Consider the following 15,608-nt stretch of genomic DNA (forward strand, 5'->3'; position numbering starts at 1 on the left):
ATGATATACATACAATTACGAAAAAAATGATTTGCTATTCACTTAAAATGCATGTCAAGTTTTTTATTTTAAAAATTAACAAAAAGTTACATCCGAAATTTATAAAAAAAATAACTAAATTAATGTCTTTTTAGTTTTAAAATGTTATATCCAAATCTATTAAAAATTAAAAAATTAGTTAACTGAAAGTTATATTTTTAAATATAAGAAACTTGAGAAATGAAAATTTTAATTTTGTTTTTTTCAAAATCTAAATATCCGAACCAGATCTGAAATAACCGAATCCGAACTAAAAATACCCGAACTCGATCCGAAGTATAGAAATACCCGAACGGGTTCTATACCTCTATACCGAAATACCCGAAAATTCGAAATATCCGATCCGAACCCGAACGGGTACCCAAGGCTAAACTAAATCGATAATTATTATCTCCTAGCTATATATGGGCTTAACGAAATCGACAATAGTTTTGTGCTTATCTACATAAGCGATTGATTAAAATAAATGAAAAAAAAAATTCAAAAAAACCAGCCAATAGAATTATAACGTTTTTCCTGAGAAGCTCTATATGAATGCTACCTCAGCAGAATGACTTCTGTTTTAATGTATAGGAGGATTCCAATAACCCCCTAAAAGAGAGAGTATTGGAGAATACTTCTTTTTTTTCGAAGAGTAGTGGAGCAATTGATACGAGTTATACGTGGTCTCGCTTTACGACAGCTCACCGTCTCGCACATTCGATTTCTTGTTTGTATATAAATAAAAGAGATTTACAAATAAATTATTATTTATGATTTATTTTTTTCGCGAACAAGTTTTGGTCGTTAATTGGGATTACGGCACAAGTAAATACGTTTTCAATCTTTTTCTTGTGGTTATAATTTTTAAAATAAAATTAGAAAATTGGATTTTCGCGCTGGCTAGCAGACTATAGAGACAATAGAACCAGCAAGTATCTCTGAATCCTAAAATAAATGGAGCAGATGCAACTTCACTAAAAATGGAGAGATTAAACCAAAAAAAAGGACCAAATAAAAATATAAATTTTTGATTACCATACAACCTCTTTCTCCATTCATTCTCAACTTTCCCTTGTGTATAATAACCCAGAAGCTTCTTTCTAACAGAATTAACTGTCCAAGAACATTCCACGATCCATCTTTTTTGGTTCGGTCACTCTCTCTAGTCGCACTTGATGTTTCTATAGATCCTTCTCACAAACAGATTTGATCCTAAGAACCCCACAGCTCCTGCACATTTTTTTCCCAATTACCAAACAATCAAACCAATGCCACTTTTGAAGTGAGATGAGTGGTGAAGAACAAACTAACCGCAAAGGATTCCGAGGCCCAGACAGAACATCAAGGTGTATCCGAAGTAGAAGCTGGTCTGGAAAAACCCAAACATCTTCGTCTTTACGTAGTAGTAATAGATCGAGTATAAGTAGACGTAAACCGCGGTAGAAGCAGCTGAGAAGAACGATGTCCATTGCCAGTGATAGTTTTCCGCATTCAGCAAGAAGTATGTTCCCACGATCGTCACACAGACGGTCACCACAAGAAGAATCAAAAAGACAAGCAGCATAAACCCGTACACATAGTATACCTGTCACGAGACATAAAATAGCCATCAAGAAATGAACAGTAAGTTTTGCTCTTTCTACGTTGCAAGAGATTTTTACCTTGTAATTCCAGAAGGATGTGAAGACAAAGTACATTTCAATGAAGATGCTGCCAAAGGGTAAGAGACCTCCCATAAGAGAGACTACTGATGGAGTCAAGTACCACTTTTTCTCAGGGATTGGACGTGGGATTGTCTTCACTCGGCATGGATTGTTTGGGGCACCACTCCAGTTTCTACCAACGACTGTCCCGAGGAGGGCAAGAGGGAACGAAATGAAACCCCAAATTACGAAGACAACCACCATTGTTCCGAAAGGAATAGCCGCAAGAGAACCGTAGAAAATGGCGATTGTGTTTAGGACGAATCCAATCCCAAAGCACAAGAATGGGAAGAGGGAAGCTGTGAGGATCATGCACTTGATCCAATGCTTACCTGAACAAACGAGCATAAGAGAACTTTGAAAATGAGTCAGAGGGGGTATGTTATTGGAGATGTTGCGTGCTGCTTGCAACAAAGAAGGATACAACATACCACCACTTCTTGAATACATTCCACCGCTCACATAACCAGAGATAAATGACGTCAGAGCGTAGCAAACTATAAAAGTTGTGACGATCGCTCCTCTCCTGAATAAGGTTAAACCAGAATACCAAGTTTTCATTGCAAGAATAATATTCAGACAAAAGCCGAACTCTTATTCCATGAGAATTGATTGAAAGTAAGAGTGTAATACATACCCAACATAAAGTGTCCCAATGATTGCCATTAATATGACAAGAAGAACAAGCAAAGCCAACTGTGCACCTGTACCAACAACAGCCGAGAGAAGAACCAGACTACTTGGTGGTCGGAATACATCTCCGTGTACGAGTTTCCATCCAGATTCTTCATTTACATCCCGTTCCTGTGCTCAATAATACTAACTGTCAGAAGTGTCTCCTTACTCTTGCACTTGCAATGAAGATAAAAATCAACAAGATGACAACATAGTAGTAACAGCAAGAGAATTCTGCAATAATTCTACAAAAGAGGTTGAGGAGTCATCACCAAGCTCTCCAGGTCGTCGTCTTCCCAAGCATATTTGGCATAATCATTTCTTAGAGTCCTCATTAATATCATTGAGACCAAACCAGTGAGGAAGATAACCATCATGAACGAGTTAAAGATGGAGAACCAATGGATCTGCATGATGAACCAAACCTTAAAACCTTTACAAAAAGCTTCCAAAAACAAATTCTTGAGTCAAGGTTTTAGCTGTTCGATCAACAAGCAAGCAAAATGGCATTCAGTGTAATTACGCTAGCAGAAGGATGAAAACGGCAAGACATTACAAAAAATGATTTACCTGGTGTTCGAAGAACGGATAGTCCAGATAAACATCAAAACGACGAGCAAATGTGACGTCGGTTGGGATCCAATTCACAGAATATGTCAACTCCACCGTCCTCCCAGCTTCTAACGGTATTAGATTATCTTGTGTGAGATTCACATGAATAATCTATGCAAATAAAAAAAAGTCAGATCACAGAAAAGTAAATATGAGATCCTTAATACTCTGCTTAATCACAAAGAAACAACCAACCTGGTCTTTGTTGTATTTGACATTAATACTCTTATGTGTGTAAAGAGCATGCTTGCCGTTTTCACTTTTCTTTCCAGGAGGCAGCTCGCCCACAAAACCTATAACAGCAATGAGATAGTCAAAAATCTATATAAGGAACTGACATTAAAATTTTGGTTCTTCAAACTGAATATAAGAAAATATCATACCCCACAAAGGCAAATCATCTGAATTTGCATCCACGTACGCCATAAACATAAAATGCCAATAAGAAGAAAGACAACAGATAAGCAAATAAAGGATGCTAAACAAAATTAGTTACACTGATACAAGAATAGAGGAATTACGATGATGTTGTAGTATTAGCTCATTTTTAAACAATGTTCATAGCGCAGCAAGTTGAATTCCCTTGATGTACATAGAGACTTTCTATTTCATATGTAACGCTGACAGTAAGTCTTTTATGAAAACAATCAACTTCTTTTCTTTGATACTTCGTCATCAGTTATATATATAAGTAAATGTGATACATACCCATAAACAACTCAAACCAGTAACTATTTTCGATGGCATCTTTGAAATGCTTGACCTTAGCTTCATCAAGTTCCAACTGACAGATCACGCTTCTGTCAACATTTTCTGGAAGTAAAACAGAAGTAGGCAGTGTAAGTGTTGTGCAAGCAAAATTTGAAAGAAAAAATAGCAAAAGAACTAACATACTCAAGAACTTTATGTCTATCTGGCTGTCGATGAGCTCATTTCCACCAAGGACCTCACCAAGACCACCCCATTTGTGAATGCTGTTTTCAGTTTTGCGGCAAAACGGGAGGCTATAATAGTTATATGTTTCTTGTGGATTATTATATGGGCCAACTTTGTTAACCCAAAGAGTAACCTGCTCATCAGCTTGATACTGGAAAAAAAAGAAATCAGAGGACTCAAATTTCATCACTTGGGGTAAATGAGGACGGATGGAAACACATAAGGGATCAAACGAGAGGAAAAAAAGAAAACCAAATAATGATAACAAAATCAAATATCAAGCCTAGACATCATTCTTTGGAACAGAGAGGAAACCATTACAAATCTTGGCACTTCAACACTACAATTTCCTCAAAAGATAGGACTGTTCTATACCTAAGAATATGTTTTCTCTTGTTATACGCATAATCTGCTTTATCAAAGTATATCACATCAAACAGAAAAAAAGTGACAAAATGCAACTTATTTAAAGATCCGGGCCAAGAAAACAAACATGCAACAGCGAGATCTACGAGAAAAGAACGGCGGACACTAAAGATTCAAAATCTAACCTTGTGATCTGACTCGGAGGCCAAAGCCTGAGAGAGAAGAAGGAAGACGCATGCGACGGCGGAGTAAACGGAGAAGGCTGAGGAGGACGACATGTCGGAACCCGGCGGAGGACCAGATCTGAGGGGAAGGCGGAGAAAACGGTGATGGAGATATGTTAGACTCGTCTCGGAGATACGACGACTCGGGTGATATCTATATGATGTTACAATTTTCTCCAGTGTTTGGAAAACCATACCCCACATTGACTTGGCATCCTAACTAGCTAGATCATTTTTATAAAATATAATATCAGTATTAGAAACTAACTAAAATTGATACATAAATAAAATGAAAACTTAAAACATTATAAGAATATAATGAAAACTAATTTATTTAGAAAGATATTTTTAAACATGACTTTTAATGAAATATTCTTAAATTTACAATTTTTTTTTAAAACAATTTAACTTGAATTTGAAAAAAACTAGGTTACCAGATCACCGGTTTTACTGTGTTTAACCTGTTTTTTACCGGATTTATCGATTTAACTCAAATCTGGTTTTTAATACAACCGGTCCGATCGATCGATCCAGTCTGGTTTTCAAAACACTGATTTTTTTTTCTTATAAGATAAACCGATTATCACTTTGGTATAATTCTTTAATCTTTAGTTTAGGTTTTCGATTTTCTAGTTTTTAATCTATATATGGTGTCCATGATAGACTGACAAAGCCAATAATGTATAGTGAACTCGGTCTAGTTAAGAGAAGAGACTATTGAAAAAATTCAATTGTGAAATCAATTGTGAAAAGAAGTCTGTTAAGACTACGGCCCATTAGGGTAACCCTAAATCTTCCTTCCCTTTTCTTATAAAGAGGAGAGCACTCCTTTGTCTTTTTTGGCATCAGAGAAAGTTAGCGAATCTCCGAGAGACCTGAAAATCCTAGCCATCAAAGATCTCTCTTTTCCTCTTCCTTCCTCTCTCTCTCTCTCTCTCTCTCTCTCTCTCTCTCTCTCTCTCTCTCTCTCTCTCTCTCTCTTTGTCGCTCCTCTTCTCACCTCACCGGTTGCGTGTCTTCGTCGGAGCTACAACCGTCCATCGCAGCTGTCGTCCACCGGAGCCCTAACCGGAGAAAATAAAAATACAGAACACTAAAACTTTGTAGTTTAAGTGTATTACAAGAGAAACTTCTCGGAAAGGATCAATCAATCTCTCGAAGAAACGATTCTTTTAGGATCTTAGAACTCTCTGCACTTAAAAACACTAGGCATTTTTCTCGACATGTTATGTTTCTATGATTGGCACTCGATTACTAGACAACCTCGCCCACCCAGTTCGATTTCTTGTTCCATTCTTTCAATTGAACTACGTTTGGCTTGATCTTCGAAAGGGGTACGTAGGCAGCCTTTCATAAGGTTCAGTCCGAAATCAATCAAAACCTTTTTCATATATTTTTCTTTTGTTGTTATCGAGCTGTGACTCAACTAGGTTTAAGGTTTTTGGTGGCTAGAACTAGGGAACTTGCTGACAGCTCTTGCGGCCGAAGCTTTTATAATCTTTTGTAATAATCGCAACGCTCTTACACAGATTCGAAATAAAGATATACTTTCCCCGTAAATTCGTTTTGATATCTTTTCATATTTTCCGCATTTATTTGGTCACTTGTCGTTGGTTCTCGCAGAGAATCCATGACCTTGGGGAAGTTAGGGTTTTCTGGCTTTCTTCCGATTATGGTAATCGATGGTGTGAATTTTTGTTCCCACATTCGTTAGTGTCTTCACAGAACCACCATAAGATTTGATGTTTATTGTACCAATCCCTTGCACTCCAACCATGCAATCATTACCAAGAAGAACTTGCCCCGAAGTTAGCTCTTAGAACGTGTGAAACCAATCCCTCCAACACATCAGGTGGTAGGAATATCCATAATCAATTACCAACTTATCATGATGCCACCTATCTGAAACCGACAGTGCATCATCCTCTGAATCAGTATCTATCACAACGGCTGCTTCCGCTTCGTCTTCTCCTCTGTCATATTTCTTCTTGTATGCATAACACTCCCTCTTGGTATCCCTTCTTCTTTCAAAACCAGCAAGATATTCTAGACCCTGAGCTTGATCTAGAATTTCCCTTATCATTCCTCACTGGATCTTTCTTGTCAGTCCTTCCTCTAGCATAATATCCTTCACCATTATCATGTGAAGCCGTAGAGGTCTTGAGATCTTAATCTTTAGACCTTTCTGCACTTGTCACCCCTTCCAATGAGAATGTATCTTTGGCGTATCTTTAAACCGTGAAGGAAGCGGATTCAGAAGCTCTCTCTCTCTCTCTCTCTCTCTCTCTCTCTCTCTCTCTCTCTCTCTCTCTCTCTCTCTCTCTCTCTCTCTCTTTGTCGCTCCTCTTCTCACCTCACCGGTTGCGTGTCTTCGTCGGAGCTACAACCGTCCATCGCAGCTGTCGTCCACCGGAGCCCTAGCCGTCGTCTTCTCAAGTTTGTTGTTTGTAACCAGATCTGATCTCAGCCATAAGGTAAGGTTCAGATCCCGTATTCCATCCTTCTCTTGTCATTGGGTATGACAAATCTGAAACATAAACCCTTTTCTCCTTGTTCTTTAGTGTATGAGGAAACACAGATATGAGTTTTAGCCGCCTCTTCTTCCTTCTCTAGTTCCAGATCTGTACCGTCGGTCAAGCTAAGGTAAGGACTCGGCGGTGAACCCTTTTCAAGTTATATAATGTCTCGGGCGTTAGTCCCTTGCTAATATTGTCTAGATCTAGGTCTGACTTATGTTGATGTGATGAAAGTAAAATGATTGATGATTGATGATTGTGATGAAAGAGCCTAGTGAATGATAGGCCAGAAATGCCTTCTTTCTTAGTGTAGACCCATTTGCTTCCAATGATCTTCACATTCTTCAGTTTAGGAACCACAACCCATGTACCATTCTTCTCAAGAGAGCACATTTTCATACTCGCATTCCATCTCTCCCAGTCTTTATCCTTCATTTGTAGTCATGTGGCTCTGAGGATTCACCATCATTTGTAGTCAGCAAACAGCTTACTACACAGTTATTCTCAGTGAACCTGATGGGAACTCTTATTGATGTTAGGAGTTTTCAAGGCTCGTAAGACAAATGATGTAGTATAAAAGATTGTCGAACCAGTTCTGAGAGATATCAAAGCACCGAGAATGCAAGTGTTCACTTAATCTAAGTGCAACCAATGATTTAGATGGGTTTTAAACTATGACTAAAACTAAAAAGCAATAACTGAATGATACTTTCTTGACTATGGGAAAAGAGAACTCATGGGTATAGGGATTAGACCTTGGGTGATCAAGTTTCAAACTAAGGATGGCAAATGATCAATCAAACTATCAACCTTAAGCTTAGACACAATCCTAAACAAACTCTATGTCTAGATGAATGTTCATTTACTAACACATTTCAAACATCAAATGTCTTTGGTTGAATAATATGAAAGCAATCATTACTAACAAGTATAATGGCTATCTTAGCACCTCTAACAACAAATGTCTTTGCAAAGTATGCTAAAAGCTTAGAAGAGTTGTCTCGGGCATTTCCTCGAACACCTTTCAGGTGGGAAATGCCTAAGGATCAACTTCTGAGAGGCCAACTCAGAGGATGCATTATGAATACTCTACTAGCAAGGAAATAGGAATGATCTACACTAAAACATCCTAGCGCTAACCTAATCACCCTTAATCTCCCTAACCCATGAATTCAAAAGGTGATTACTCACTAATCTCCATGATTCCTCTTAAACCCATGTTGGATTTAAGATTAATCATGTAGAGAAATACAGAAAAATAGATATAAGAACACATAATTGCAATAACAAACTGATCAATTGATTCATAGAGATGACTTTCCAAAGGTTTTTGGTGGTTTTCTTAAGAACAAAAGATAATCTCCTCCTGGTGGCTTACAGAGTATTAAAACATAGGTTTAGAAAATAAAAACGTGCATCATGAAATGACCAAAAGGCCCTTGAGAAAACATGAATTTGAGCAAATAGGTGACGCGCAGCGACCTCGGGTGGTCGCTCCAGCACGTCGCTCCGGCCTTCGGCTCCAGTTTTAAGCTCTGTTTCGTGAAAAGAGCGAGCGACTTCAGGATGTCGCTCCAACGAGGTCGCTCTGAGAGGTAAGGCACAACGACTTCACGGCATCGCTCCGGTGAGGTCGCTCTGGTACGCTGCTCGTCCGATGATCACTTTAAACACTTCTTTTGAGCTCCAAATGCACTCAAATGTCTCCAAGAACTCCATGTGGTACTCCAATACCTGATAAGGACTCATATATGCAAAATGCAACCTAAATATGGCAAAATCCTAATCTATATGATCAAAATGCACATGGGTGGATGGATAAAACAATGGAAATATGCAAGATATCATCTCCCCCAAACTTGTTCTTTACTTGTCCACAAGTGAACTTTCTAGAACTCATAGGGAGAGATGTTTGAAGGTGGGAGCTCATAGCCAAAATAAACTCAACTAGCAAACACAATTAGCACACTCTCTTATTACATTCTAGCTTCTCTAGGCCTATCTCAGCTCTTTTTACCCTTACACCTATCATCAAGCATCCACACATTCAAATCAACCAACTCTCACATTCATTAAGCACAAAACATCAGGTGAATTCTTGCAAATGGTCAGTCAGTCCAAGTCATTTGGTTGGGTAAGGGAAGGCTTTTATTCAAGTGAGTCAAGAGGTTCAAAATATATAATCTTTAAGGTGGTTTACTCTCGAAACAAGTAGCCTTGATATTGCACATAATATATCCAAGAAAGGGATCAACTCATGCATACAATGTTCAATCTCCATTGTTCTACTATTTTCCAAACATACAATTACACAATCATTCCTCAATGTCAAACCCAACTCACATCTCTCACCAAAAGATTCTAAAAACAGCAGCTCTTTCTCTTTGAAATCTATAAGGGATTTTTCACAACCTCAAAACATTCTTAGCTCCTAACAACTTTGATAGCCCCCTTTTATTTCTGTTTTTTTTTTCTTTTTTTTAGGCTGGGGCCCAAGACATTTCATAACTTGAGCTAGAGGCTTCTCTACTTATCCCAATAAAACAATTCATTTAAGCACAAAGAGTCTATTCTTTTCCTTTTTCATTTCTCCTAAATCATAATCACAACACTCACCCCCCCCCCCCACCTATAGCTAGACAATGGAGTGTCCAATCTAGCAAGAATGAAGATCAAGCATTGTTGTTGCCGATACTCTCAACATTATGCACATGTAAGACTTTCCGAAGAAGGCCTCACTCATCAAACAATGAAAGCTAAAAAGGAGGGAAAATTTTTGGGAGTGGTCTACCACTAGAGTTTGTCAAAAAAAGATTGGCATAAAGGATGTGACAACTCAAGTGTGTATAGCCATGACTCAGTACACAAGGGACTATGAGCAAGAAGCATTAAGTTCGTTCAGTTCAAATAAGGTTGTAGTTGGCTTCAAAGACTGAGTTTCAGCAATCAACAAGTTTCAAGAAGAGTTTTCAAGGCTCGAAACATACAAGTCTTTTCGAGAGGTGCATAGCTACTCAGGTGCAACGTAGTGTTCTTTACAAGGAATTTAAAATCATTGCTCCCAATGCAAGTGAATGCAACCTATATGCTCTAGACTCTCCTAGAAATGCAAATGATGCAAACTAAATGATTTTTTTTTCTTTTATATATATGCAAATAGGTATGCAATGCATGACTCCATGAAACAACATCAAAGCAAACATGAAAATGCTTGGTACCTCCCTCAAACTTGAGTTACACAGTCTCTGTGTTGTCAAGTAAAGGGAGAGATACCGAAAAGAAAACTAATATGCAAAAATGAAATGGTATATACAAGGGAAAGAAAGAAGTACCTCCTACGGATAGTAAGTGGGGGCAGATGCCCCAGCATCGTCGTCGTCAGGTGGGAAGGTGGTGTAGTAACCGCCAGATGTTAAACCGTAGTCTCCATACCATGGTTGGCTCTCAACCTCGTCAATCTCGACCTCACTTTAGAAGAAGCGAGGGATGGGGACTTGTTACCGGAGGTGGAGGGTTGAGTGGGTGGGTTCCTCCACTTACGCTGAAGCTGCGCAGCAGTGAGGGCGAAACCAAGAGCATCAGGCGGAGGTGGAGGCTGGGGGTTTGATGTGTTCGCGAAAGCGAAGTCTGCTGAGCTACATCCAGCTATTCCTCCCCTGGTTAAGACATCAGTTACTTTCTTCATGAACTTGGCTGAAGTCTTTGCCTGCTTCTTTACGGTCTTGCTAAGCGCCTTGCACTTATCCTTCAGCTTTTCTATCGTCATGTCATGTGCCTTGTTCCACCTTTGAAGGCGACCAATGTGGTCATGAGCATCACGAAGAGCTCCAGGAGGAAGAACTCCGTCATGTGGCTTGAAGTAGTAGCGCAGAGGTCCATAGATAGGCTCAGATGTGTTTGCAACAGGTGAGTCAGGTCGCGTGGGAACACTCCTTTTCCTTGGTGGAGCAATGGGATCGAGAGACCCATGTTCTCCAAGAAAGTACTCCTGGGATATGTTGAAGCTGATAGCTCCAGGTCTCTTTAAACTCGTCAGGTTCCGGTTTGGAAGAACCACTTCGACCGGCTTGCCCTTCAAGTAATAGTGGTAGACGTAGTCCTTTCCATACATCCCACTGAAATAGGTGGCAATCCTCAAGTAGGTGCCATCAATGAACTTAGGCCCTGCTGCGTCCTTTCCCAAGGTAACATTCAGAAACTGGAGCAGTGGTGTGATCATCCCGCCTATCCCAACTTTTGGGCGTGAATCAGAGGTGTACCACGCCCAGTCTCTGTAGTGCTGGAGACGACCCACAAAGAAACTGACCATCCCGAAGGTAGCATAGATGTCGGTGCTGGGAAGGGGTAACACTCCAGGTTGGGCGCATGGACGGATAGCCGGACAGAGCAGTCGCATGTCTTCCTCAGTGACATTACCAGCTTGCTTCCGTGGGTAGAATGCATGGACGAGTATCCTGTGGAGGTAGCGTACTGACAGGTGTCGGATATGTGAGTTCTTGTCAGCCCGGTAGAGTGTTTGTTTCCAGTCATCAACTTCCAAAGCTCTGTGGGGAGGTTCTCACACTTGGGAAGGGAGTGGTCTTCTAGGTCTTGGAACCCCATGACTCTCCCAATGTCCTTGAAGTTCATGTTGTATTCTCTTCCATTGACCTTGAACCTGATTTTTCCCCATCCTTGCCTCACATGCGCAGTGTCGTGGTAAGTGACCACAAGAGAAGATAAGAACTGACAACTGACATCCTTGTAGAAAGGGTAAGCCATGGTGAGGAGTTTTGGCATCTTCAAATGTCCTAGCATCGCCTCAATATCAGACTTAAGACCCAACTCCTTCAACAAATCAAGGTCGGCGAACCTGGTTGGAGTCCAAGTGACCCCATTCATCAAGTGATCATACAGCTCCTCCACAGATGGAGTTTTCTCCCTGTCCCGATCAACAGCAACCGCCTTCCCTTTGGACATCTTGGCTTTCTTCGTAGGTGCCTGCTCATCACCACTCTCAGTTTCACTCTCCTCATGAGTGGGAACTGCTACACTTTTCCCTGCCCTCTTCTCTTGTTCTTGCGATTTCCTTGCAGCCAAAGTCTGCTGACGAACAGTCCTCTGCGTCCCTGAGCCAGTTGGCTCGCAGATTAAAGATTTTCCTCTTAGTGCAGACTCTTTTCTTTCAGCTTCTTGCCTCTCGGCTTCCAACTTTCCCTTTGTCTTCTTGACCATTGTCACCTGAAAAATTCAAAACTTGAAAAAGGGATAAGTAGATGGAAGTAAAGAAGAGCAAGACTTTGCAAATGAAAGTTGCAAAAGTGAACTTAACAAATGAATTAGCAATTTAAGCTCAAGTTCAACTCAATGCAACATATTCACACATTTAGCACTAAAAGACCAAGTGAAAAGCAAGAATTACACTTCTCATTCTTGTAACACCTTAACACATCTAATTCACCCACAAACACACCCAATTAAGGTTAAATTCGAAAAGCCCCAAATCCATGAACCCTAATTTTGACAAAGTGCAAATTAAACTCAATTTCACCATTAATTCAACAATCCAACTTGATAGATAAGCTTTCGCTAGTCTATTTCACCACAATCTAGCAAGAAAATGACCAAATTTCGATTTTCAAATTCTAGGGTTCATGGACCTACGAATTTGAATTTAAAAGCTCAATACCTTTCTTTGGATGAAAGGAAATGGTGAATGGGTGGTGAGGAATAGACTACAAGAGCGAAAGCTTGGATTTAGAAATATGAACTTGTTGATTTGGGTGAGAATTGAAAAAGTTTTGAGATTTTTGGTGTGGGTGAGTTTGAGAGAGTATGAGTGTTTGTGAGAGGAGGGGAGAGTGAGAGAGATGGAATCCCGGGGGCTGGGGGTAGATTTAGGGTCGTCCGGTTCGATTTAGGGTGGTTAGGGTCGGTTCACTTGAATTAAACCGGGGTATAGAGTTAGAAAACTTACCTGGACCGGCTCGGGAGCGACCTCAGGTGGTCGCTGCGGTACGTCGCTCCTGACCTGTTTTTGGTGTCTCAATTCGACACAAACGTGAGCGACGTCTGGGTGTCGCTCTGGGAACCTCGCTGTGAGCTGGAGCGACTTCATGGCCTCGCTCTGAGAGCGATTTTTCTTGATCCGACGCCAAAATTGCGAGTGACCTCGCTGCGTCGCTCCCAGCTGGAGCGACTTCATGTGCTCGCTCCAGGACCTCGCTCCCACGCATGATTTTTGGTCAAACCTGAGTCGATCAACTGAGCACCTGCACACAACTTCTCTTTTTTTTTTTTTATGCAATAAGATGAAAATGAAAATACCAATGCAATATATACAAGGATACGCATGGGACTTCCTCCCAAGTGAGCTTGTTTTAAGTCTCTAACTTGACTTTGCCTCCTTTTGGATTAGGCCGGTGTAAGATCAGACAGTGGAGTTGAAACCCCATCTTCCTCTGGTGCAGTAGCCATGTAGAGCTTAACCCTTTGCCCATTGACTGTGAAGTCTCTTCCATCAGTGCTCCACAAAACTATTGCTCCATATGGCCTAACCTCCTTGACTTTGAAAGGACCGGACCACCTTGACTTAGCTTTCTTGGAAATAATTTCAGCCTTGAGTTGTAGAGAAGAACTTGATCTCCTTCTTTAAACTCTCTCTTCAGGATATTCTTGTCATGGAAAGCTTTAGTCTTCTCCTTGTAGATCCTTGAGTTCTCAAAAGCATCCATTCTTATCTCATCAAGCTCATGTAGCTGAAAAAGCCTTTTCTCCTTGGCACTCTTGATGTCAAAGTTTAGCAACTTTATTGCCCATAGTGCCTTGTACTCAAGCTCCACTGGCAGATGGCAAGCTTTCCCATACACTAGGTTGAAAGGTGTGGTCCCCAGTGGTGTCTTGTACGCTGTCCTATAAGCCCAAAGTGCATCATCAAGCTTATTGGACCAATCCTTCCTTGTGATCCCCACAATCTTCTCCAAAATGGACTTGATCTCTTTGTTAGAAATCTCAACTTGACCACTTGTTTGGAGATGATAAGGAGTTGCCACCTTGTGCTTTACACCGTTCTTCTTGAGAAGTCCCTCAAGCAGTTTGTTAATGAAGTGAGAACCTCCATCACTGATCACAACTCTTGGGACTCCAAACCTTGGAAATATGATGCTCTTGAACATCTTGGTTACAACTCTAGCATCATTGGTGGGGCTTGCAATAGCTTCCACCCATTTGGAGACATAATCAACAGCCACAAGGATGTTTTTGTTGCCAAAAGATGATGGAAATGGTCCCATGAAGTCAATACCCCACACATCAAACACTTCAACTTCAAGGATTGAATTTTGAGGCATCTCATTCCTCTTCGTGATGTTTCCTCTTCTTTGGCAAGAATCACACTTCGAAACAAAGTCTTGTGTATCCTTGAACATATGTGGCCACCAGAATCCAGCTTGTAACACTTTTGCAACTGTCTTGAATGTGGCAAAGTGGCCTCCATAGGATGATCCATGACACTGTGTAAGGATCCCATCAATCTCCTCATTAGCAACCACTCTCTTATAAAGCTGATCCTTGCAGAGAATGTAGAGGTAGGGCTAATCCCAGTAGTATCTCTTCACATCTTTGTAGAACTTCTTCTTGGCATAGCCCACAAGATTCAAAGGTTCTCTTCCTGTGGCTAGATAGTTCACCAAATCAGCATACCAAGGTTCCTTCTCTTCTGTTGCCTTGAGTTCTTCCAGCTTCCTACCAGTCTCACAAACTGCTATCACTTCTTCAATAGCCATGATCTGCTCCTCAGGAAGTCCTTCGTCAATAGGAATGCCAGACTCCACCCTCAACCTGGACAAATGATCAGCTACACCATTCTCAACTCCTGGCTTGTCCTTGATCTCCAAATCAAATTCTTGAAGCAAAAGAATCAATCTCAAGAGTCTGGGTTTTGCATCCTTCTTGGCCAAAAGGTGTCTCAAGGCAGCATGATCTGTGTAGACAATAACTTTAAACCCAACCAAGTAGCTTCTGAACTTCTCAAAGGCAAAAACAATTGCCAGCATCTCCTTCTCTGTCGTGGCATACCTCATTTGAGCATTATTGAGGGTTTGACTCGCATAGTAGATCACATGGGTTTTGCCATCTTTCTTTTGCCCCAAAACAGCTCCCACAGCATAGTCACTAGCGTCACATATAATCTCAAAGGGAAGATTCCAATCAGGTGGCTGGACAATTGGAGCACTGATGAGTTCACCTTTCAGCTTCTTGAAGGCTTGTAGACATTCCACATCAAAGCTGAAAGTGGCTTCCTTGCACAGCAGCCTGGTCAAGGGTCTAGTGATCAATGAGAAGTCCTTGATGAACCTCCTGTAGAACCCAGCATGACCAAGAAAACTCCGGATGTCTTTCACTGTCTTTGGTGGGGGCAAACCAACCATAATATCGATTTTGGCCTTATCCACCTCAACCCCTTTCTCTGAAATCTTGTGTCCCAGCACAATCCCTTCCTTGACCATGAAGTGACACTTCTCCAAATTCAGCACAAGGTTGGTGTCTTCACATCTTTGTAGGATCCTGCACAAGTT

The 15,608-nt window shown here is 40.7% G+C and overlaps 2 protein-coding genes across 2 annotated transcripts; both read right to left on the bottom strand.

The window, feature by feature from the left end:
• Positions 1 to 870: 870 nt before the first annotated feature.
• Positions 871 to 4,756, bottom strand: LOC103849683 (transmembrane 9 superfamily member 1). The gene is made up of 12 exons (XM_033287656.1): positions 4,499 to 4,756; positions 3,906 to 4,098; positions 3,720 to 3,824; positions 3,395 to 3,412; positions 3,207 to 3,304; positions 2,970 to 3,122; positions 2,672 to 2,806; positions 2,362 to 2,528; positions 2,156 to 2,250; positions 1,683 to 2,056; positions 1,333 to 1,606; positions 871 to 1,251 (listed from the first exon to the last, which is right to left on the bottom strand). The coding sequence occupies exons 1-12, from the start codon at positions 4,739 to 4,741 to the stop codon at positions 1,184 to 1,186; spliced, it is 1,923 nt and encodes a 640-aa protein (XP_033143547.1). The 5' UTR covers positions 4,742 to 4,756; the 3' UTR covers positions 871 to 1,183.
• A 5,446-nt stretch (positions 4,757 to 10,202) lies between these two features.
• LOC117132751 lies at positions 10,203 to 12,954 on the bottom strand. Its single transcript, XM_033287684.1, has 2 exons — positions 12,722 to 12,954; positions 10,203 to 12,288 (listed from the first exon to the last, which is right to left on the bottom strand). The coding sequence occupies exon 2, from the start codon at positions 12,265 to 12,267 to the stop codon at positions 11,278 to 11,280; it is 990 nt and encodes a 329-aa protein (XP_033143575.1). The 5' UTR covers positions 12,268 to 12,288; positions 12,722 to 12,954; the 3' UTR covers positions 10,203 to 11,277.
• Positions 12,955 to 15,608: the final 2,654 nt, after the last annotated feature.

The sequence above is a fragment of the Brassica rapa genome, chromosome A03, assembly GCF_000309985.2.
Source record: "Brassica rapa cultivar Chiifu-401-42 chromosome A03, CAAS_Brap_v3.01, whole genome shotgun sequence".
NCBI classification, from domain to species: Eukaryota; Viridiplantae; Streptophyta; class Magnoliopsida; order Brassicales; family Brassicaceae; genus Brassica; species Brassica rapa.